The sequence below is a fragment of the Myxine glutinosa genome, chromosome 4 (genome assembly GCF_964187855.1).
Source record: "Myxine glutinosa chromosome 4, kmMyxGlut1.1, whole genome shotgun sequence".
Lineage (NCBI taxonomy): Eukaryota > Metazoa > Chordata > Myxini > Myxiniformes > Myxinidae > Myxine > Myxine glutinosa.
In genome coordinates, this window is record NC_136264.1 from 87,252,225 (window position 1) to 87,278,395 (window position 26,171).

The 26,171-nt window shown below is 45.2% G+C and overlaps 1 protein-coding gene across 2 annotated transcripts; it reads left to right on the plus strand.

The window, feature by feature from the left end:
* The first annotated feature begins 11,385 nt into the window (after positions 1-11,385).
* On the plus strand, positions 11,386-14,966 carry LOC137415841 (chemerin-like receptor 2). Of its 2 annotated transcripts, none has more exons than XM_068101365.2 (2): positions 11,386-11,674; positions 13,179-14,966. In XM_068101365.2, the coding sequence occupies exon 2, from the start codon at positions 13,203-13,205 to the stop codon at positions 14,304-14,306; it is 1,104 nt and encodes a 367-aa protein (XP_067957466.2). In that variant the 5' UTR covers positions 11,386-11,674; positions 13,179-13,202; the 3' UTR covers positions 14,307-14,966. The 2 variants fall into 2 exon arrangements, with proteins under 2 accessions (XP_067957466.2, XP_067957467.2); XM_068101366.2 differs by having other exon boundaries at positions 11,565-11,674; positions 13,182-14,960.
* Positions 14,967-26,171: the final 11,205 nt, after the last annotated feature.

Consider the following 26,171-nt stretch of genomic DNA (forward strand, 5'->3'; position numbering starts at 1 on the left):
CATGGGCTTCGCCACTACACATCGTCCCAAAACCAGGGGGCGGCTGGCACCCATGTGGCGACTACCGCCGCCTTAACGACGCTACCACCCCCGACAGGTATCCGATCCCGCACATCCAAGACTTCTCCGCCCGTTTGGCAGGACGGGTCATTTTTTCAAAGATCGATTTAATACGGGGATATCCCCAGGTACCTGTCAGGGTGGCCGACGTCCCAACAACGGCCATCATCACGCCGTTCGGCTTATTCGAATTCCTGCGAATGCCGTTTGGCCTCAAGAACGTGGCTCAGGGGTTCCAGCGCTTGATGGACGGCATGCTGCGCGACCTGCCATTCCTCTTCGTTTACCTGGACGACATCCTCATCGCCAGCACGTCCCAGGCCGAGCACCTCCTCCACCTCCGAACACTGTTCGGGCGCCTCAGTGAGCACGGCCTCATCGTCAACCCGGCCAAATGCCACTTCGGCACGAAGGCCGTTGATTTTTTGGGCCACCACATCACCAAGAACGGGGCCGTGCCGCTGCCAACCAAGGTCGAGGCCATCACCATGTTTCCGCGTCCCCGCTCCATAAAGGCCCTGCAGGAATTCCTGGGAATGGTGAATTTCTATCACCGCTTCGTGCCCCGCGCTGCTCAACTCATGCGGCCCCTCTACGAAGCCCTCCGGGGCAAGCCGGCCAAGCACGACGTCGTCTGGTCCGCAGCAATGGACGCGGCCTTTAAAAGCTCAAAGCGGGGCCTCGCCGACGCAACACTGCTCGCTCACCCGGTGCTCAACGCTCCCATCGCCCTCACCACGGATGCCTCCGACTACCCGGTGGGCACCGTACATGAGCAATGGGTGAACGGGGTTTGGCAGCCACTCGCCTTTTTCAGCCGGCAACTCCGGCCGAACAAGCTCAAATATAGCACGTTTGACCGTGAGCTCCTCGGTCTACACCTGGCTGTTCGCCATTTCCGCCACCTCCTGGAGGGCCGACCCTTCATGGCGTTCGTCGACCACAAGCCGTTGGTTTACGCAATGGCCAAGGTCACGGAGCCGTGGTCGGCCCGCCAACAGCGCCACCTCTCCACCGTGTCGGAGTTTACCACGGACATCCGGCACGTCGCCGGCAAAGACAACGCCGTGGCCGACTGTCTTTCTCGGGCCAGCGTGAACGCAGTCCACCTCGGCGTGGACTTCGTGCTTATGGCGGCGGACCAAACCACTGACACCACGGTGCAAGTCCTCCGGGCGGCGGACACGGGCCTCCGCCTGGCCGACATCCCCTTCGCGGACACTGTCCTGCTCTGCGATGTCTCCCAAGGCCAGCCTCGCCCCATCGTGCCCGTTACCTGGCAACGCCGCATCTTCGCCTCCCTCCACGGCCTTTCCCACCCAGGCCGGAAAGCTTCCCAGAAGCTGGTGTCGGCGCGATTCGCCTGGGACGGCCTTCGACGGGACGTCCGCGATTGGACCAGCACCTGCACAGCCTGCCAACAGGCCAAGGTCCGCCGACACACCCAGGCCCCGCTGGCACCTTTCACCGTGCCCGAACGACGTTTCGACCACGTCAACGTGGACCTGGTGGGCCCCCTCCCCCCATCACGGGGTTTCACACACCTGCTCACCATGGTGGACAGGACCACCAGGTGGCCGGAGGCCGTTCCCCTCGTCTCCACCACCACCGCCGACGTGGCGCAGGCTTTCATCGCCACCTGGGTCGCCCGCTTCGGCGCACCGGCGGACATCTCATCGGACCGCGGACCGCAGTTCACCTCCGAGCTATGGGGCGCGGTCGCCCGCAACCTGGGGATCAAGCTCCACCGTACTACGGCCTACCACCCCCAAGCCAACGGGTTGTGCGAGCGATTCCACCGCTCCATGAAGGCCGCGCTAATGGCCGGCCTTCAGGACGGCAGTTGGGCCGACCGGCTGCCGTGGGTCCTTTTGGGCCTCCGCACGGCCCCCAAGGAGGACCTCCGGGCGTCCACCGCCGAGCTTGTCTACGGCCAGGCACTACGCATCCCGGGCGAATTCGTGCCCGACGCTACCAGTCCCTGGTCCGCAGCTCACCAGCGCTCGGACCTCCAGGAGACCGCCCGACGGTTTGCCCCCGTGCCAACGTCCCACCACGGTGACCCCCAGTCCTACGTCCCCCCAGCGCTTCGCACAGTGGAGTTCGTTTTTGTGCATCATGACGCACATCGGGGGCCACTCCGGCCGCCGTACGACGGGCCCTTACGGGTCCTGCGACGGGACGACAAGTCGTTCGTCATCGACATCGGCGGCAGGTCGGACCGGATTGCGGTGGACCGCCTCAAGCCGGCGCACGTGGACATCGACCAACCACCACGGTTAGCCCTTCCGCCACGGCGAGGCCGCCCCCCGTCCACGGTGTCCCCCACTCAACCGCCCACCACCACACCGGACGCCCCCCACGACCCGCCAGGGGTCGCTTCGGTCGGGTCATCAGGACCCCCCTTAAATTGACCCTGCCGGTGCAAGTCGATTCTGGGGGGACGTGTGTAGCGGCTACCGCTGGGTATACACAATCGCCTTGCACCTACCGAGGACGCGGAGCGATCACCATGCCGGGCTCGCCCAGGACGCCTGGGCATGCGCGCTCTCGACTTGCCAGGCCTCGTCCGGGACGCCCGGGCATGCCCGCTCTCGACTTGCCAGGCCTCGTCCGGGACGCCCGGGCATGCCCGCTCTCGACTTGCCAGGCCTCGTCCAGGACGCCCGGGCACGCCCCCTCTCGCCTTTCCCGGGCAAACGCTCCGGGATAATGTGTATATATATTGCTGCCCGATAAACGGGCTTTTCAGAGTACCCGAGTTGATTTGACACAATAAAGAAACTCGGACGAATTCCAGCTTTTTATCGCGTCCATTCTTTCGATTTACGTTTGAGCATAGCTCCTACAGGGTAATACATGTTTTGGATAACTATGACCTTTCATATATGCTTCAAATAAAGGGTAATACATGATTTGGATAACTATGACCTTTCATATATGCTTCAAATAAAGGGCAATACATGATTTGGATAACTATGACCTTTCATATATGCTTCAAATAAAGGGTAATACATGTTTTGGATAACTATGACCTTTCATATATGCTTCAAATAAAGGGTAATACATGATTTGGATAACTATGACCTTTCATATATGCTTCAAATAAAGGGTAATACATGATTTGGATAGCTATGACCTTTCATATATGCTTCAAATAAAGGGTAATACATGATTTGGATAACTATGACCTTTCATATATGCTTCAAATAAAGGGTAATGCATGTTTTGGTTAACTATGACTCTCTTTTTTTCTTTTTCATTTTTCAAAATCGAGGCTCGAGTAAGAGCTAACATTAATCCCCCCCAAAAAAATTGGACACAAAACATACAATAAAGGGAGCGGGAGACAAGATGGGGAGCGACAGGGAAGCACACAAGTACAACAGCAGAGAACAGGGACATCGGGAGATCTCTGGGAGGGAGAGGGCTTGGGGGGGGAGGAGGCATGGGAAGGGCGGGGGTGGGGGGGGTGGTAGAGGTATAAAACACATGGACACTGCCAGAGCTTCCAGGAAAGAAGTCGGTATTTCAAAAAAAGTGGATCTGGGGGGTGATTTAAGGAGGGTAGAAGAGATCAAGGTTTTGGATGGGGGAAGATAAGAGATGGTGGTGAACAGCTGTTTTAAAGACCTGGAGGGAGGAGTGGGATTGAAGAGAGTGAGGGAGTTTGTTCCAGAGGTGGGAGTAAAGAGGAATGAAGGAGTGAAGATGAGAAGAGAGTCTTCACTTTGGCTATTTCACAAGAAGAGGGTTGCTGGCAGATCTTGTGCGACCTGCAGGAATATTTGGGGGACAGAGCACAGATAGAGCTGGGGGAGCTCGGCCGGATGGGAGTCAGTAGAAGACAGAAAGACCACCTACCTGCCTGCGGTGAGTGAGTGAAAGGTCCTCGGAGTTAGCTTCATCACGGGAGATTCCAATGATTCTGAAACCTTTGGTTTCAACAGCGTGAAGCTGAGCTAGGTGTGAGGCAGGAGCACCAGCCCAGAGGGGGGAACAGTATTTCATTGAGCTGCGGATTAAAGCCTTGCATATGGTGAGGAGCTCAGATGTGCCAAGGAAGGACTTCACACGACGGAGGATGCGCAGTCGGCGACTGGCTTTGGAGGCCAGCTTGGAAATGTGGTTTTCAAAGGAAAGATCATGGCAGATTGTGAGACCCAAAATCTTGAGTGACAGAACTTCTTGGAGAGGATTGTTCAGAAAGTAGATGGGAGGGTTGTCCAGACAGTCTTTTCTGAGAGACATAGTGAGAATGTGAGATTTCTCAGGATTAAAAGACATGTGCCACTTGTTTGACCAGTTTGTGATATTGTGTGCAGGTCTGCAGAGAGTGAAGAGGCTGCTGCCTACCGATCTGAGTGTTGGGATATGGAGCGGCAGAGAGATAGAGAGGATTTTCCAGAAAGACGGAGAGATCATTAATGAAGACCAGAAAAAGCACAGGGCCCAGAACACTGCCTTGAGGAACTCCAGTCTGAACAGGAAGGGGAGAAGAGAGAATTTCCATTCAGGGCCACACTTTGACGACGACCAGAGAGGAAGTCCGCAAGCCATGCGTGGAGATTTCCATGGATACCATAGGAGGAGAGTTTGGTGAGCATAGCTGGGTGTCAGACCATATTGAAGGCACGTGATATGTCAAGGGAGACAGCTCTAATTTCCTGTTTGACATTGAGGACCTCCATCCATTGTTGAGACAGCAGAAGCAGCATGTCCAGAGTAGAGTGACCTGGACTGAAACTAAATTGATGATCAGAGATCAAGCCATTGGAGAAGAAGAAGGATTTGATATCCTAAGCAATGATGGATTCCAAGACTTTGCTGAAAATTGGGAGAAGGCTGATTGGTCTGTTGTTGGAAGGATCTGTTGTTGCACATTTTTTGTGTAAAGCGGTAATGTTGGCTGATTTCCAAGCTGATGGCAGATGACCTTGAGCAAAAGAGAGGGTGAAGAGAATAGAGAGAGGGTGTGATAGAGCGGCAGAGCAGGATTTTAGGACCCGGGGGCTGATGCCGTCTGGTCCAGTTGCAGAATCAGAGTTGAGGATTGACTGAAACTTCTCCACCTTGTCAGAAGAGAAGGGCACAGAATCCAGGAGCAGCTGGGTACGGTGGGTACAGAGAGGGATGGGTTTGGGACACAAGATTTTGAGGCAAACACAGAGTTGAGGCATTCAGCTTTTTCATGTGTGGAGTCAGCTGTGTAGTTGTTTGAGATCAGGGAAGGGATGGAAGGGGAACAAGCACCAGAAACAGATTTGACCAGACACCACCAGGATTTGGAGGAGGGAGACAGGTTTGAGAGGTCAGTCTTGAGAATTTTTTTTTTTTTTTCTCATCTTGAGGTGTAGATTATGCAGTGCAGATGGACTACAAGTGTGAGGATGATGGTTTCTCCTTTTTCTTCCTTTTTTAACTCAACTGGACGACCGTCCAGTTGAGTTCATCACATACTGAACCCTCCGGCATCCGTCGTCTGTCGTCGTCGTCGTCTGGCGTATGTCGTCCATTAACTTTTCGACGTTAACACTCCAGCGTCCATAAATATCAACCGATTCTGATCAAACTTGACATGCAGCATCCTTACCCCAAGGACCAGGTTGCTATTACATTTCAGCCCGATCCGTTGAAAAATGGCGGACTTAGGCGACCATTTTGTTTTTGGTCATGAAAACGACGTTAACACTCTAGCGTCCACAAATATTAACAGATTTTGATCAAACTTAGAATGTTTAACCCTGACCACACAAGGTAGGTTGCTATTGCATTCCAATCCGATCCGTCACAAAATGGCCGCCATAGGCCGCCATATTGTTTTCAGCTCCGAAACGATGTTAAGCCTTTAACGTCCACAAATATTTATGGATTTTGATCAAACTTGGTGTGTAAGACTCTTACCACACAAGGTAGGTTGCTATCTGAAGTCAAATCTAGTACAGACAACTGACCTACTTTAAAGTTGTCCAGTGAGTTCAGTTGAGTTCTGCTTCCCTGGAAGCTCTAGTTTTTGTATTCAAGATCGAGGCTCATGTAAGAGCTGAAATCAATCACAAAAAAAAAAAAACCGTACACACAAATCATACAATAAAGGGAGCGGGAGACAAGATGGGGAGAGAGAGAGGGAAGCACACAAGTACAACAGCAGAGAACAGGGACATCGGGAGATCTGTGGGAGGGAGAGGGCTTGGGGGGCAGAGGCATGGGAAGGGGGGGGGGGGGGAGGAGAGATATAAAACACATGGACACTGCTAGATCTTCCAGGAAAGAAGTCAGTATTTCAAAAAAAGTGGATCTGGGGTGAATTAACGGGAGTAGAAGAGATCAAGGAGGCATGGGAAGTCAGTCTTTGATCAACAAAAGGGTACAAAGATTATTTGTATCCCATAATGCCAGGAACTGGGGGCTATTAACATTTCGGACTTTATCATATTTAATTTGAGGTTTGTAAGGAAATGGGAGAAAGAAGAAATTAAAGAGAAAGAATTATGTAAAGGTATGGAGTGAACATGAGTAAGAAAAGTGTCTGATGAAAAGTGTATGATATTTGTTTGTAAGAAAGAGATTATAGCTTGCCCGTTAGCTATAGTTTGAGTGAGACAGAAAGTAAGACCAGCAATCCTGACATGGAGAGTGTAAGATGGTTCCGGGCACCACTTTAACGCTCTTAAGGTGCACAGTGGGGTCAAAGTGTTCTTTGAAGTATATCTTTTCAGAATCAAACTGTTTTGATTGGTACTTATTTCCAAAGAAATAAGTTGAAATAACTTGAAAACTAATCATCCAAATTGAATGAAATTTGGCATTAATAATCATCTTAACATGTTGGATGAATTAATGATGGCTTTTTAAGATACCCCTACTACAAATTGAGTTATGAAAAAAATCCTTGTAGTTTTCTTTAAAAACAAAAATAATATTTTGTGTAATTATCATTACAATTTACTGAAAAGCCACACTGGTCTCTTTGGATATACCCATACTAACTACCCAAAGGGGTAAATAACAGATTGACTGAGGCAGTTAGCAGTAGTTCCAGTTTCAATTATGTCAACCAAAAAAACATATTTTTGTATGTGTCTAGAAAATTAAAGCTCACATGTTTATTTGTATCCGAAATTCACTTGTGTCTGCATTTTTGGATTCCTCATACTCTAAGCTTTCTCGCAGTATATGGTTTGTGGGGGGTAGCTTCACTGGAAAGACTGATAATTTCAATTTATTGATGGCACGTGAAACGTGCTATTTTACCCCACTGCGCACCTTAAGTCAGGACGGTAGTACAACTTAGTCCGTCCATCCGTGTGTGTGTGCGTGCGTCCTCAACCATATCTCGTTCTTGTGTGGACCGATTCAGTTCATACTAGGCAGAACGACAATATTTGATGGTGTGCATATGTACATCATTTTGTTTCACAATGTGATCAAAGATGGCCGACTGGCGGCCATTTTAGCTGCAAAGACCCAATGTTGAACACGTCCTACACCATTTCTCGGACAAGCATTGACCGATGTTGTTAAAACTTGGCAAACAGATAATGAATGATGGCTTACATATATACGTCATTTTGTTTCACAATGTGATCAAAGATGGCCGACTGGCGGCCATTTTAGCTGCAAAGACCCAATGTTGAACACGTCCTACACCATTTCTCGGACAAGCATTGACCGATGTTGTTAAAACTTGGCAAACAGATAATGAATGATGGCTTACATATGTACATCATTTTGTTTCACAATGTGATCAAAGATGGCCGACTGGCGGCCATTTTAGCTGCAAAGACCCAATGTTGAACACGTCCTACACCATTTCTCGGACAAGCATTGACCGATGTTGTTAAAACTTGGCAAACAGATAATGAATGATGGCTTACATATATACGTCATTTTTCGAGATCAGGTCCAAGATGGCCGACTGGCGGCTATTTCGTTAATTAAACGTGTCCCCAACCATTTATCGACATGCATTGACCAATTTTGTTCAAACTTGGTAGAAAGACAATACATGAGAATATACATATGCAGAAGATTTTGTTTTGTAATCTGGACCAAAGATGGCCGACTGGCAGCCTTTAACTCTGTACAGCAAAATGGCTAAAACCACGGGGGCTATGCCACATTTTGCTCCTTGTTTCTGCTTAGGACAGAGTTGGGGTTTGATTGGGTTGGGGGGAGAGCAAAGATGGGAAAGAGTTGGGAGGGGGAGGTTGAGGCTTTGGCGGTTGGGACAGGGTTTGAAGATTTGAAATAGAGAGGGGGATGACACCTTCGGGTATGGGGACTGGGGAGGGTGAGGACATGGGGTTTGGGAGGGGGGTCTTTCGTCAGCTGGAACAAGCTGGCAGTCTGTTTTTTAAAAATTATTGCATGCAGACTATGCTGACATGAGGGAAGGGAGCTAAATGGCTTTCAGATTCTCCGTTTAAACATAGCCATCATCACATGGCCATTGCACACAGGACACTTGTTGAGCATGGCAGAAAAGCCACTCATGACGGCCAGACCAGCCCAAATGTCGTTCTGGTCTCATCCGGGAACAGCTCCAGCTCCGGATGGGTGGGCGACTTGGATCGAGCCATGCACCATTGCATCCTTGTTCAGTGCTGTTTCTTTCACATCAGCAACCTCCATGCTACTCCATGTAGCTCTGTATTCAACTCTGCTGGACTCCCAATGGCTTGCGCAGCTCTCCCTTCATAGGAAAATCGATCAACCAGAAATTACCACCTGGTCACATGGGTTTTCTCCTGTTTCCTCCAATCCAGTCATCGTTCTCCCACAAGTCAAGTCGCGCTACCATCAAATAACATACAGTAGGGGGCACTATCCACAACAAGTCTGGGCCGATGAAGAAGCGGAAGGTGCGGTGTCCGTCTAGAGGTTGAAGGTTTGGACCCCTTAATGCATCTAACCTTTGAGATCATAAGTTCCATTTTCGTACTTGCCATCCTTACCGATACACGCTGTTGGCCAACGGTTTGCGAAGGCTCTTCTACCGTCTGACTAATCTCAGACACTAATCACACCGCTTCTTTTTTTTCTTTTTTTGTATACAAGATCGAGGCTCGTGTAAGAGCTAACATTAATGACAAAAAATGAAACGGGAGCGGGAGACGAAATAAAGGGAGCGAAAACGGGAGCGGGAGACAAGATGGGGAGAGGGGGGGGGGGGGAAGCACACAAGTACAACATTTGAGAGCAGGGACATCGGGAGATCTGTGGGAGGGAGAGGGCTTGGGGGGAGGAGGCGTGGGAAGGGGGGTGGGGGTGTGTGGGAGAGGTATAAAACACATGGACACTGCTAGGACTTCCAGGAAAGAAGTCGGTATTTCAGAAAAGTGGATCTGCGGTGAATTAGCGGGGGTAGAAAAGATCAAGGTTTTGGATGGATGGGGGAAGATAAGAGATTGTGGTGAGCAGCTGTTTTAAAGACGTGGAGGGAGGAGAGGGATTGAAGAGAGTGAGGGAGTTTGTTCCAGAAACAATTTTGAAAACAATTGCAAGACATTATAAGTTATATTAATTGATTGCTGTTGAAACCATATTCATTGATTAATTGAATACTTCCAGTCCTGAAATATCAAAGACAAGAACATGTAGGATACAAGGAAATGAGGAACAACACCTCGAGTGAAATGAAGCAGATAAACAGTTAGATTTAGTAATGTGGTTTTGATAAGAGTACAGGCGTGATGAGCTGACAAACCTCGACTCTGATTCTGCAACTGGACCAGGCGGAATCAGCCCACGGGTGGGAGTCTGAAGGGATGGGTGAGTGGAGGGAAGGGAAAGGGGGTGTGGGGTGGAAGGAGGGAGGGGAAGGAAGTGATGGGATGTGGGGTGGAAGGCAGGAGGGGAAGGGAGTGATGGGATGTGGGATGGAAGGCGGGAGGGGAAGGGAGTGATGGGATGTGGGATGGAAGGCGGGAGGGGAAGGGAGTGATGGGATGTGGGATGGAAGGCGGGAGGGGAAGGGAGTGATGGGATGTGGGATGGAAGGCGGGAGGGGAAGGGAGTGGTGGGGTGGAAGGCAGGAGGGGAAGGGAGTGATGGGATGTGGGATGGAAGGCGGGAGGGGAAGGGAGTGATTGGATGTGGGGTGGAAGGCAGGAGGGGAAGGGAGTGATGGGATGTGGGATGGAAGGCGGGAGGGGAAGGGAGTGATGGGATGTGGGATGGAAGGCGGGAGGGGAAGGGAGTGATGGGATGTGGGATGGAAGGCAGGAGGGGAAGGGAGTGATGGGATGTGGGGTGGAAGGCAGGAGGGGAAGGGAGTGATGGGATGTGGGATGGAAGGCGGGAGGGGAAGGGAGTGATGGGATGTGGGATGGAAGGTGGGAGGGGAAGGGAGTGATGGGATGTGGGATGGAAGGCGGGAGGGGAAGGTAGTGATGGGATGTGGGATGGAAGGCGGGAGGGGAAGGAGGAGAAGGGGGTGCAAAGAGGAATCCGGCGTTGCCTGGAAACGCCAGGTACCATTGCCATATTGGGCCAGGTACCACAATGAACTCCTGGACTGCAGTAGGGGGCACTATCCCCGTACTGTAGTTATTTTCATGAAAGACGTGGCAGGACATCCATAGAACCAAAGGTGTCCGTAGGAAATGTCACAAGTCCAATGACGGGGGTACTAGGTGAGTGAAGGAAAAGAAAAAAAACCCTGCCTTGAAAGGCCATTCTTCCTTGCAGAGCGAGGGTTGGCCTTTTTATGGGCACCGTGCTCCCCCTTTTTTTTGAAGCAATGTTTTATGGTCCAGATGCCCTTCCTGCCGCCAGCCCTGTTAGTCACTTCTTGCCGCCAACCCTGTGAGTCACCTCTTGCGACACACAGGGAATTGCCAGTGAACTGGTACTCAATTATTGCCAACCTCGGCAGGATGACAGGCTGAGTCATCCGCGCTGGCGTTAATTCAGCGATCGACCGGGATTCGAACCCAGAATCCTAGGATCCCAAGCCAGCACCCTAACCGCTAAGCCAACACCAGGCTCAGGTAAGCAAAGGAAGACCGATTTAAAACCATTGGCAGGGTAGGTGGGGTGCTTGAGCATTGGTTGACACTCAACCTAGGAGAAGGCAATCATATTTTCTCAAATTCTCCAGCTATCGGTTAAATAGTGATCAGTGCGATAGGTATAGTTCATTAGATTATTTTAAAAACCTTTCTAAAGGAGAAAATCTCAAAAAATAGTTCTCCAGGTTGGAGGAGGCAGGCAATGTGCCAGCAGCCCATTCTTGTTAAAAAAAAATTCAGCTAAAAAAAACCTGAACTGCAAAAGTTCTCTTCAATTAATTGATTCGTTGATATTTGTTAAAGTTTTAATGTAACAAAGAAAGACCACTTTTTAAGACGGTACAAGCACATACAAGCGTATGATGGGTTATTTCAAAATCATTTTCCCATGTGCTTGCTTGCAAAGTTCACGCTGTAATAGAGCAGAAAAGAAACCATGCAATGCTAGAATCTGTGTTTCACAAAACTTCCATCTTTTCCTCCCTCGAGCTCCTCCCCCTGAATGTCCTCCCAGTAAAAGGGTGGAGAAAGTTCCTTCAACTGCCACAACAACCGCTTGAGAGGTCACTGGTGCAGCAGGAATCAACCACATCAGACATGTGAGGCTTTCATAATGTGGGGACACCAACACTTGATTTTTTAAAAAGTTTTTATTTATGGTGTTTAAGAAACCATGCAGAAATGGACAGCATAAATTTTGAATATAAATGTATGGTATTATGCAGGAATGGGTATGAATTTGGAGGAATAAGATAAATTACACAATTTACAACAGATATATAACCTCAGGTTAAAATTCTAGGTTGGACTGTTTGATAAGATACCTGAACATATATATCATTAAGAAAATCTCATACAGGTAAAGATTCATCATCTGAGCACATACTTTCTATCTGAGCACATACTTTATATTTCATCTGAGCACATATTTTTTACTGAGGTCTGAGGTTAAAATCCTGTATACTATATTGATGTGTTTGTTACCTCCACCAGAAGTGTAAAATGGTGTGGAAGTGTAAAATTTATCGATGAATCGAGTGATTTATATGAGCCACAACCTGTCAAAATCGTGTGTTTAGAACCTACTGATCTTGTGTACAAGTTTTTTTTATGGCTTCCATCAAGCAGTTAAAAGTTGTCTTCAGTTGGCAAATTATCTCTGACATTGGGTAGAATGGTTTTTATATAACCATTACAACAGCGTGAAATTTATACTATTTACCGTGATACATATAAGTTTATATATATATATATATATATATATATATATATACATATATATATATATATGTATATATATATATATATATATATATATATATATATATATATATATATATATATATATATATATATATATATATATATATATATGCAGTGCATTCAGAAAGTATTCAGACCCCTTCACTTTTTTCACATTTTGTTATGTTGCAGCCTTATGCTAAAATTGTTTAAATTCATTTTTTCCCTCATCAATCTACACTCAATATCCCATAATGACAAAGAGAAAACAGGATTTTAGAAAGTTTTGCAAATTTATTAAAAAGAAAAAACTGAAATATCACATTGACATAAGTATTCATACCCTTTGCTGTGACACTTGAAATTTATCTCAGATGCCTCCCATTTCTCGTGATCATCTTTGAGATGTTTCTTCACCTTGATTGGAGTCCACCTGTGGTAAATTCAATTGATTGGACATGATTTGGAAAGGCACACACCTGTCTACATAAGGTCTCACAGCTGACAATGCATATCAGAGCAAAAACCAAGCCATGAGGTCGAAGGAACTGCCTGCAGAGCTCAGAGACACGGTTGTGTCGAGGCACAGATCTGGGGAAGCCTACAAGAAAAAATTCTGCTGCATTGAAGGTTCCCAAGAGCACAGTGGCCTCCATAATTCTTAAATGGAAGAAGTTTGGAACAACCAGGACTCTTCCTAGACCTGGCCGCCCGGCCAAACTGAGCAAAGGTGTGCGCTCTACCGAGTGCCGTTCTAGTTGATTATGGTATTTAACCTTTGTTTTCTTAACCTAAACATAAATGTTTTCCTCAAATTGCTCATGCTTTGTGTGGAAAATATTCCTTTCTTTTGTATTCCAGCAGTGAACATTCGAAAGGAGTACGATGGAGGGAATCTCAACCGAGTTTCCAACATTCACTCCACTATCGTTGGACGAAGGAAACCAGAGCTATGCTCCATCAAACAACGAGTCGGTGAACGATGACCACGCAAATCATCATCATCATCGCATTATCGCCATCGTCGTGTACACCGTCGTCTTCTTCGTCGGCGGCATTGGAAACGCGGTGGTCATTTGGATCATCGGATTCAAGATGAAAAAGACAACGGCCACCGTACTTTTCCTGAACCTGTCGATTGCCGATTTTCTGTTCATCCTCTGCCTGCCATTTTCAATCACGCAGGCCATCATGGAGTACCACTGGATCTTCGGCTGGTTCTTCTGCAAACTCAACTCCTACATAATGTTTGTGAACATGTACGCCAGCATCTTCTTCCTCACGGTCATCGGCTTGGAACGGTACATCGCGGTCGTGCATCCGGTGCAGGGCATGAAGATCCGAACTCTCCGCAACGCCTTCCTGGTAGTAGGGGTCACGTGGACCCTAGCTTGTCTCCTCAGCACTCCCGCTTTTCTGTATCGCAACACACACATGGATGAAGAAGGTTTTGTAAGCTGCTACAATCACCTGGGAGAAGATCATGAATCCATGACCGCACGAATTTCTCAAATAAACATCTGCCGAGCTGTTGTCGGTTTTATAATCCCGTTCACAGTCATGTTTTTCTGTTACAGTCGCGTCGCCTGCAAAATGCGACGCATCCATTTCGCAAAGAAAAGAAAGTCTTTCAAGCTGATAGTGCTCGTGGTGTTGGCCTTCTTTATCTGCTGGGCCCCATATCATGTTTTGAGCATAATGGATGTGATTGCCTACCAGAAACGAGATTATGACCTGTTTGTACTTACCGACAATGTTTTCCCGGTGGCCATTAGTATCGCCTTCGTTAACAGCTGCATCAACCCCATTCTGTACGTATTCAGCGGACAGAACTTTCAGGACAAGATCCGTATGTCCCTCTCGAAGGCCATTGAACTTGCCTTTTCCGAGATGACGAGAGAGAGCGTCGTTTCTGAGAGCAGGTCGACTCATGGTGAAGCCGGTTTCCATCTGAAGACAGAAATGTCTGTTTTAAACGTGTCCGGGTGAATCCGACACAAACCAGGTAAAGAATAAAATAAACTAGAACGCCACTCAGTAGAGCGCATACTCCCGCCGTGGGTCAAGTTGGAATAGTACGATTTCACAAAAGTTTGAGGGAGTCGTTCAGTGACAACACAAGACAACACAACACAAGACAGACACTGCACAGATATATATTTAGAATATGTAGAAGATAATGTTAAAATAAAACAAACAAGGCAATTTCACTTACATTTTCGGATTCAGCGTTCAATTCTATATAAGTGAGTGTATTTTGAGGCATGTGTGACTTCAAATATAATTGTAAGCCAGAAAAAACGTTCGTTTCATTCCTTAGGGATACAACATGTAAAACTGGCCCAAACGTCAAAAACAAAACTCGCTCATTTTCAGTCGTACAAGCTAATGCGACCACTCATTCTTCTGGGAAGAATCCCGTGCACATGCTGGTCACACTTATAACTCACCTAAGTCTTTATAAGTTCATCAAATACTGACACCGCGATTGACATTCGCTGAGGTAAATATTGATATCTCTTCTGAGGTTAAAAAAAAAAAAAAAAAACAGTTTTAAAGCATTATACGTATCAAACGATACATTTTATGAAACGGGGAAACGTAATACACACTTTGGGGGTTTTAAAATGACAAAATATGTCTTTATTAAAAAAAAAAATGAACACTTTGTTGACGACGCTGCTAAAAAAAATACACCGCTCTAACGCATAACCACGAGTTTAAACTACATTTACAACAAATATGAAAACTATTTTCATATCACAATGTTAAATATAGAATATATAGAAGACAATGTTTTAAAAAATGAGCCCTATCTTCCTTCAAAATCTCCTTCCTTCCCTATCTTCCTTCCGTCTTTCCTTCTTCCTTCCCTATCTTCCTTCCTTCCTAAATATCTTCCTTCCCTATCTTTCTTCCCTATCTTTTAGTAATAAAATTCCTCGATCCTGAATAATATCCTGAGCTTCACCAAAAACTAATCAATTCTTCCTTATCCCAAGGGCAATCATCCCACCAACTTTCATCCAAATCCGTTCAGAACTTTTCCAGATATCTTGTTCACAAACATACGAACACATAACACACACACACACACACACACACACACACACACACACACACACACACACACACACACACACACACACACACACACACACACACACACACACACCCATAACACACACACACATAACACACACACACATAACACACACAATCGAATGCATTACTCCCTGGTGGGAGTAATAAAAAAACGTCTCCTGTCCACGAAGCATCTTGCATTGTTGTGAAAATTGATAATGCAACGTTTTCAATGATCGAGCATTTGCACTTCCTTTGATATATCAGATAATGTTGTTTCCTTGTTTATCGTGAACAAACATTTGCACAGTTTCCTTCAATATGTCATGAAATGTTGCTTCCTTGTTACCTCCGCCACCAAAGGTGGATGGACGTTATGTTTTCACCCCTGTCTGTCTGTCTGTTTGTGAACAAGATATCTCAAAAATTTGTGGACGGATTCGGACGAACTTTGGCAAAGATGTAGCGTATGTGACAAGGACGAAATGATTAGATTTTGGTGAAGATCCGGATTCGGATCCGGCTACTATAATTTTTAAAGTGATTATTCACCATTGGGAGAAAGGGCCAAAATCGATACATAGCAGGATATCTCAAAAAATGTGGACGGATTTGGACGAAACGTGGTGGACAGGTTGGGTGTCTGACAAGGACGATTCGATTCGATTTTGGTGAAGATCTGAATTTGGATTCGGATATGAGAATTATTTAATTTTTAAGTGATTCTTCACCATTGAGTGATATGGCTAAAACCAACATATAGCAGGATATCTCAAAAAAGTTATGGATGGATTTGGACGATACTTGCTGGACAGGTTGTGTGTGTGATAAGGAAGAATCGATTCCATTTTGGTGAAGATCCACATCAGGCTAGTATAATTTTTAAAGTGATTCTTCACCATTGGGTGATCGGGCCAAAAACGATACATAGCAGGATATCACAAAAAGTTGTGGATGGATTTGGACTAAACTTGTGGGACAGGTTGTGTGTGTGACAAGGAAGAATCGATTCAATTTTGGTGAAGATCTGAATTTGGTTTCGGATATGAGAATTATTTAATTTTTAAGTGATTCTTCACCATTGAGTGATATGGCTAAAATCAACATATAGCAAGATATCTCAAAAATTTGTTCTACGGATTTGCACAAAATTTGGCAGAGATGTGGCGTATGTGACAACGTCGAAATGATTAGATTTTGGTGAAGATCCGGATCCGGCTCGTAGAATTTTTAAAGTGATTCTTCACCTTTGGGAGATGGGGCCAAAAACGATGCATAGCAGGATATCCCAAAAAGTTGTGGACGGATGATTTTGATTAAATGTGATTCTGTATTGTGATTTTCTGGTCTACTCTGGGATACAAAACGTAAACTGTTCACCTGGCGTGCTCTGTGACACTACGGCACTGCATCGGAATGGCAGTTTGGAAGTCTCAACCTATCAAGGAAGCAACCCAGACTAGACTGCTCAGTAGTGAGTTTGTTATGAACTGAGCTATGGAGATTAATAAGATTTTGACAGATATAACCCTTCTCACCTTCAGCAGGCCAGTCCCTAAAGTGTCCTAACATTATCTGCTTGTTCATTTAATTTGTCATAATCTGATCTCAAAGATAGTTTCAAAGATTCTTCATTCTTTTAACTCCGAGAACTTAAATGGACATGTCCCAATACTGATTCTTGACCAATGGCGAAACCAGAGAAATGGCGAAACTTGACCAGAGAAAGAGCTCAATTAATATTGATCAACATGAGAGTTTCAAGTTCCTTGTGGAATTGTGGCTTCTGCTGTGGCGATATGACAATAAAAATGAAAAGATGATTTGGGGGGAAAGGCGTGATGTACAATTCTGTAGCAATGCTTATTGCGACACGGCAGCTGTCTGGCGATAGGCCATTTGATGACCCTTGGCCAACTCGTTCATGGAAACTGAAGCCCACATGGGCTGTGGCCCCAAAAAAGCAGGGGAAAAAGGAACTTCACTTCAAAACTTGGAAATACACTAATCCAAGCAAACAATCTCCGATCTGGCACACCACCGTCAAGAGCGAACCTTCCCACAATTCAGCAACGCTTCCACTTTGATAGCCCAGCTCAACGCCGGTACAGGTCAGTTCACCTGTGTGGCCAAGAATGGTCTTCAAGACCAGCGCCATAACCAGCACCTCCACTCTCCTCTCCCAGATTGTAGACAAAGTAAGCTTGTCGGACGAGGACAGATACAAATGCTTCGATTTGCCAATAACACAGTCGATTTTGAAAACGGATTAATCGGCTTTGCAGGATAGTTGAGGTGGGAGAATGCTATGGAAGAATTTGCAAGCCTCAAAATGTTCATACTCAGCCTGGATTCCAGCCATGCAGGTGAGGAGGAGTTGTTGTGGAGTCTACATTGGAACATCAGCACTGCTGCACCACAACTCATTCCGAATCACTCCCGTCTTCCATGTTTTTGACTGCACTCTCTGTGGCTCTCATCTTGTTCTATGTCACAGGTCATGTAACTGCTGCGCCTTGTTAATCCAGAGTGTTTCCATCATTGCCTCATGCTGGCTGTAGTTGCAGCCTCCTTATATGTTTGGCGTGCACCATGATGAGGCAATAACATACTTCGGTTCTCGGTTGAAGATCATTTGCGTGTGTTAAGACATTCCCTTTTTTACTCCGATAAAACTGCACTTTGGGGTAAAATTTTACCTGCTGACAATAACCAAACAGTGTTATCTATACCTTGTTTCTGCTAAATAGTCCATGATTTTTTTCTTTTTACCCTATTGTATTTGTACTTGCACTCGAGGGTTATTAGGTTTTCATTGCATGTTTTGTCACGTGATGTTTGCTAACTCATTGAGCAATGTATCGATTAACCATTGCAAATCGAGATTTTTTAATCAGAGCCTGAAATATTTTTCAACAACTACACTGTGTGTGTCATCCTCACCTCTCGCTCCTCTTTTCCTATTCCCTCTGCATGTTTGTCTTCAAGCAAGGCCCCAATGCCAATATAGTTAACCCTCTGTTACCTCAATATTTCATGAGCCTCGACCTTGCATATAAAGCATTGCTTGAAGATGTTACAGAATAGCTAATTTTGCACTCATTTGGTTACCTTCTTCTTCCGATGACATGTTGAGATTTTTTTTCCAGTATGTGAACTCATCATGTTTGAAACTGGCCACTGCTACTGAGAATTCAGTGATAGGCATCACCGAAACTTTGCAGATGTTGTAAACGGATGTTTTTTTTCATATACAGTACTCCAAATGCAGTTTGAGGTAAAAGATACAGTTTTCAGGTCTAATAAAATAACTTTAAATACATTTTACTTTCAACTCCATTGTGCATTGTCTTCATTCAGAGAAATAACTGCAAGCAAATGTTTTATTATGACAAAATGACATTATAGCTGGAGTATATTGGTAGATTGATCTTCATATTAAAACAACAATGACCGCACTGTAGTCACAATTACCTACAACACAATATATATATATATATATATACAGTAGGGTGGCCCTTAAACGGGGTGAAAATTTTAAAATGTTAATGTGAATGTTCTCATGGCCTATTTGTGATCCATTTGGGATGGAAACACGGCAGTCAAAATTTCATACAAGTCTGTTTATATTTAGAGGTAGTCCAGGCACCTTCAAGAATCAAGATTTTATATATAGAGAGCACACAACAAAATATACTACTGTACAAATACACTTCTTAAAGTTCTTTTCATTTCTCATCTCATTGTATTTAACATTCCTGATGTTATTATATTTCCTGATGTTATTATATTAGTTTCTAGTCAAGGAAGGTTCTCACCAACATAAATCATGTCATTGCTGCCTGATTTTAGCCAATGTTGCTTTCCGACAGTCGGGATATGTACGGTGATGTTCAGACACGACCTGAAGTAAGAATTGGAGTTGCTCCTCATCCTTGGTAAGGAGCCGGTTGTAACTTTTCATGAGGGCCACATCTCGTTCAGCGTGGTCATTTACGACCTTCAACTCCCTGATCTGTTCCACAGCAGCTTTGTAGCCTTCATGGTCACCCCATGTGCTTGGATCCACAGTTAAAAAGTCTGACGAGATTTTCAACTTTTCGAATAATGTTTTTGTGTGTGGTGACACAAATTCTTCAATTCCCTTCTCGTTAAGGCTTTCATGTCTCATGTCAGGCCATGGCATCTTTGATGGTTCTTCATCTAATGGACGCTCACCTTTCAGTGCTTCCACCATCAGTCGTTTAGTAGCGATAGGCACTTGTTTGTCGAAGAAGGCCAACCCCACCAGCTCTTCTGACAAGTACCACGGATGGTTCCTCAACTTCTCACTGGTGGCTGTTGAGATTGCACGACTTGCAGTCTTGTAAGAGATCAAGGTCTTCATCAGCAGCAGATCATTCATTGGAGCTTCAGCTGCACTTGGAGCTTTCATCCAGGCTTGCAAATACACTTCAGAAACAAACAGACAAATTTCTCGTCGGCCATTCCTCTCTCGTGCCGTCAGCTTGAACTGTTGGTGGAAAAGCCAGATTTTGAGACTGTAGATGGCCTTCGACATCCATCTTGCATGGTGAATCGCACCAGGAGTACGGAAATGAATGCCACGAGCAGGAACTCCTCCAACAAACAAAATGGTCAGTTCCAAAAGTTCTTTATAATCATCCCGTGGCTGATTGAGGTCAAGCTGCTTCTTTGAAAAATCGATAACTTTATCAGTCACAGGGAGAACGCGGTCTTTGACAGATTCATCAGTTTTTAGTGTTACGTGACCTTAATCACATGGCCTATAGGAGGAAATGGTCAAGGGTGCTGGACTACCTCTAAACATTTATGAATGTAGCTGCCATTTGGCCTGGTTTGATTTTAGAGCAAATGGACCAGTTGTAGATGGTGAGACTGTAACATTTAAAACTTTCAAAAATAAGGGCCACCCTAAATTATACAGTCACGTGAAAAAGTAAGTACACCCCACGTAAAGTTTTGACCTTTTCACCATATTTCAACATACAGCTATTTGATCTTCATTTCAACAATATTGATAGATAAAGGTGATATAATATAACAAATATCATGAAACATTTACATTTTGTAGTCCATTGTATAATTTAAATAAACATAAATGCAAATTCATTGTACCAGAGGGTGCTTGAGGATAATGTGAGGCCATCTGTCGGAAAGTTGAAGCTCAACCGAAGGTGGACCTTGCAACATGACAATGACCCTAAACATACCAGTAAATCCACCAAGGAATGGCTGAAAAGAAAGAAATGGAGGGTTCTGGAATGGCCAAGTCAAAGCCCGGATCTAAATCCCATCGAGATGTTGTGGGGGGGATTTGAAACGAGCTGTGCATGCAAGAAACCCCTCAAACATCGCACAGCTGAAAGAATTCTGCATGGAGGAGTGGGCAAAAATTTATCCCAGTCGATGTCAGAAAACATTTCAAAAATCGACCCCCAACAAGAACAACAACTATACCAACCATGTGGCTTTTGCAGACCTGCGACATACAAAATTGTAATCCTAGAGATTGTTCTTTCCAATATGAATGAAGGGAGCAGTGCTAAGGATTTGAATTCTAAACTTATGAGAATTGCCAAGTCACTGTTGGATTGCAGATAAAAACAAAAAACAAGCTGGCAAATTATAAAGACCCTCAGGACGGGGACATCCAAATAACACATTTTATGCCAAAAGAATAAAAGGCTGGCCGGTTGACGTTATCTATGACTGCTTGTAATTGGAAGGAAGTTTAACGGTCATAGTTGACAGGATCTGTTTTTGCAACGATCTTGTGAATGTGAGTGATACCAGCCAAAGTTATGGGATGGATGGTGAGGTGGGGCAGATCATGGGTGTATGCACCAGGTCAAAAATTGCCGAGGCACCACCATGACTAAGGAAGAAGATCAGTTGGAAAGTTTGTCTTGAGACTAGCAAGATTATATTTTCTGGTGTGCCTCAGGATCGACACACTTGCTGTGAGCATCACAGAGTGATCTGAAGTTACCCTTCATCTGGTTAACCTTCCAGGTTGCGAGAGAAGGCTGCTTTATTGTAGTCACCCTGCCATGAGATTCAGTGTACCAGGGCTGAGAGGGTAGACAGGACAGTCACAGACAGGATAGGATAAACTGGTGCAAAAGACAGAATAGTCATTTTGGAAGTAGAGCCACACCGAATCAATATCAGATGCTGCGGATATGGAATCCAATCGTTTTGAGAAAGAACATATTGCACTGTCTGTTAGGAAGCCTGGGTGGATAACCAGGTCGAGGTTACTCTCTCACAACAGCCAAAGATATACAGTATACAATTTGACGAGAAATTCGTCAGAGGGGCCAGAGAGGGGCAGAGGAGGAATAGGATAGATCAGATGGAAGGTGAGTCATTACTATGTCTACGAGAGAATACCTACCAGTTGCAGAAACCCAGGTTGGGAAGTTCACAGATTGGATCAAACCCACAAAGTCACAGAAGGCCTGAGCTATAATACCACAGATGGTCTTGCAGAGCTTACATCCAACCAGCTGGGATGGTGGCAGTTGACGTCACCACAGAAATAGAATATAGAGTGGGGATGGATGGCTTCAAGTTGATGTACACGACCGGTCAAAAGTTTTAGAACACCTCAATTTTTCCAGTTTTTAATGAAATGTATGCAGTTAATACACCTAGCTCGACTTCACGCTGTTGAAACCAAAGCCTTCAGAATCATTGGAATCTCCTGCGATGAAGCTAACTCCGAGGGCCTTTCACTCACTCACCGCACGCAGGTAGGTGGTCTTTCCGTCTTCTACCGACTCCTCTCCGGCCTTGCTCCCCCAGCTCTCTCTGGGCTCTGTCCTCCAAATATTCCTGCAGGTCACACAAGATCCGCCTGCAACCCTCTTATGGTTAAACTGCCAAAATCAAGACTCTCTGCTCACCTTCACTCCTTCATTCCTCTTCTCTTCCGCCTCTGGAACAAACTCCCTCACTCTCTTCAATCCCACTCCTCCCTCCAGGTCTTTAAAACAGCTGTTCACCACCATCTCTTATCTTACCCCATCCAAAACCTTGATCTTTTCTACCCCCGCTAATTCAACCCAGATCCACTTTTTTGAAATACCAACTTCTTTCCTGGAAGTCCTGGCAGTGTCCTTGTGTTTTTTAACCTCTCCCACCCCCCTCCCCCCCCCCCACCCCACCTTCCCACGCCTCCTCCCCCCAAACCCTCTCCCTCCCACAGATCTCCCGATGCCCCTGCTCCCAAATGTTGAGTTTGTGTGCTTCCACTTCTCTCCCCATCTTGTTTTTGTGTGATAAATGTAAGCGCTTTCACGAGCCTCGATCTTGTATTTAAAAAAAAAAAAAAAAATCGCTCAAGCAGTTGCGGAGAAACAAATGAAAAAGTGAAAAATGAATGGCCTGGGCCGACGTTCCACAACATGGGTAAGGATGATTGCAGATTCCTATTGAAGTTTATTTAATTACTAGTGGGGTGTTCATCAAGGATGGGTGATGGGGCTGCATGGGATTGCATTGGATGGAGGGGACAGATAAAAAAATCTCACACACACACACACACACACACACACACACACACACACACACGCACACACACACATATATGTATATATTATTATTAATAGCTAAATAGCATATCCGACCTCAAAAAATCAACCGCATATTAACGGCTCAAAATAGCTAAATAGCTATTTTAATATAGCTCTAAATAGCTCAAAACTCAAAATAACGGCTCATATTAACGGCTCAAATTTTTGCTTTAATATATTTACAGTTTTAATTTAATTTACAATTTAATTATTTACAAGTTTAACTTCTAATTAAATGTAATGATTGTTCCGGATTTTCTAAACACTTGAGTTATAATCCAGCATTGCTTACAGGACTATTTTGAGCCGTTAATATGCGGTTGATTTTTTGAATTTGGTCAGTAACGTTCTCATTTCACGAGAGCGGTGTGATACGGTTTAATTGGCTGTCCGGTTTTGCCCACCCCACTTTGCATATAAGGGGATGTTGAGATGATTTTATCACTCTTGAGGAAGATTAACGGAGGTGTGTGGCTTCACATGTTGTTAATCGAAACGTTGAGTCATTGTTTGTTCAATTAAAGGTTGGAGATCTTACCATGGAGTCATATACGTATATATATATATACTAGCTGAAAGCACCTGGCGTTGCCCGGATTCTTTTTTATGAATTTACTACTATAATTCAGCTTTTACCCGCGGCCGTAGAAGATCGACTGGTCACTGGCTGAGCTACAGAGATCCTGTGTGGAGATGGGAGAAACTTCCAGAAGGACAACCATCACTGCAACACTCCACCGATCTGGGATTTATGGCAGAGTGGCCAGACGGAAGCCTCTCCTCAGTGAAAGACACATGAAAGTCCACAGAATATTGTTTCTCACAGTCTGAGAGTCCTTTAGGTGCTTTTTTGCAAACTCCAAGCGTGCTTTGATGTGGAGCTCAGCCAGTGACCATCGGGTTCTTGGTCACCTCTCTTACCAAGGCCCTTCTCCCCCGACTGCTCAGTTTGGCCGGGCGGCCAGCTCTAGGAAGAGTCCTGGTTGTTCCAAACTTCTTCCATATAAGAATTATGAAGGCCACTGTGCTTTGGAACCTTCAAGGCAGCAGAATTTTTTTGTAGGCTTCCCCAGATCTGTGCCTCGACACAATCCTGTCTGTGAGCTCTGCAGGCAGTTCCTTCGACCTCATGGCTTGGTTTTTGTTCTGATACGCATTGTCAGCTGTGAGACCTTATATAGACAGGTGTGTGCCTTTCCAAATCATGTCCAATCAATTGAATTTACCACAGGTGGACTCCAATCAAGGTGTAGAAACATCTCAAAGATGATCAAGAGAAATGGGAGGCACCTGAGCTAAATTTCAAGTGTCATAGCAAAGGGTCTGAATACTTATGTAAATGCGATATTTCCGTTTTTTCTTTTTAATAAATTTGCAAAACGTTCTAAAATCCTGTTTTCTCTGTGTCATTATGGGGTATTGAGTGTAGATTGATGAGGGGAAAAAATGAATTGAAACGATTTCAGCACAAGGCTGCAACATAACAAAATGTGAAAAAAGTGAAGGGGTCTGAATACTTTCTGAATGCACTGTAGCTGCAGCCACACAACCTCTACTTATTAAAGTAGGTTGTGCATCCACTGACGAGGGTCTTCACACTGACCAAACATATTTTACACGAACACTCCACAATATGCCTGATGGGTAGAATTTGTGAAATAGTGAAAAACAGAAGACCTCTACTTTCGACATTTTATAAGCAGGAAACCAATCTCGAAAACACCAAATATTTTCAAAAGAGCAAAATTGCAATGTGATGCATTCTCATTTTAACTAGACAACTTTAATCGTTCCTTTTTTGTGTGCTTGCTGTATGTTTCTGTTACACAAGCAAGAAAATGTTGTAAGCCACTTCCTTGTAATTGTTCCCTTGTTCAAACAACAACAACGGCCCCTAAAGGCAACATCTGTTAGCTGTTGGGATCAATATGTTTGATGTTGCTCATCTCATCACATTTCATGCATAATGATGGTAAAAATGGTAAAACATCTTTGATGGTAAAACTCATCATCATCATCTTTGATGGTAAAACTAAAATTGTTTTCGAAAGAGCAACACCAGCCAAAGTATTCACAATTATCTGGAGTGTCATGCTTTTATTTGTCAACTGCTTAATTTTCGAATAAGTACATTTCGATATTCATGCCTTTTTCACCCCTCAGCCAAAATTGGGCTAAGGGGTATTGACGTCACGGGCGTCGTCCGGGCGGGCGTCCGGGTGGGCGTCCAGGCATCCGTCAACTTTTGGTTTCCGTCAATTTCAAGAAGAACGGCTTATACAATTAAATCCATTTTTGCAGTGTGTGTTGGGGTTGAGTAGAGGAAGGTTCCTTTCTAAAATGGGCGCGCAGCGATTTTCAATATGGCCGCCACGGCAGCCATCTTGAAATTGGTTTCCGTCAATTTCGAGCAGAATGGCTTGTCCGATTAAATTCATTTTTGCAGTGTGTATTGGGGTTGGATAGAGGAAGGTTCCTTTCGAAAATGGGCGTGCTGCGATTTTCAATATGGCCGCCACGGTAGCCATCTTGAAATTGGTTTCCGTCAATTTCAAGCAGAACGGCTTGTCCGATTAAATCCATTTTTGCAGTGTGTGTTGGGGTTGAGTAGAGGAAGGTTCCTTTCGAAAATGGGCGCGCTGCGATTTTCAATATAGCCGCCACGGCAGCCTTCCGGGCGTCCGTCAACTTTTGGTTTCTGTCAATTTCGAGCAGAACGGCTTGGCCGATTAAATCCATTTTTGCAGTGTGTGTTGGGGTTGAGTAGACGAAGGTTGCTTTCAAAAATGGGCGCGCAGCGATTTTCAATATGGCCGCCACGGCAGCCATCTTGAAATTGGTTTCCGTCAATTTCGAGCAGAATGGCTTGTCCGATTAAATTCATTCTGGCAGTGTGTATTGGGGTTGGATAGAGGAAGGTTCCTTTCGAAAATGGGCGTGCTGCGATTTTCAATATGGCCGCCACGGTAGCCATCTTGAAATTGGTTTCCGTCAATTTCAAGCAGAACGGCTTGTCCGATTAAATCCATTTTTGCAGTGTGTGTTGGGGTTGAGTAGAGGAAGGTTCCTTTCGAAAATGGGCGCGCTGCGATTTTCAATATAGCCGCCACGGCAGCCTTCCGGGCGTCCGTCAACTTTTGGTTTCTGTCAATTTCGAGCAGAACGGCTT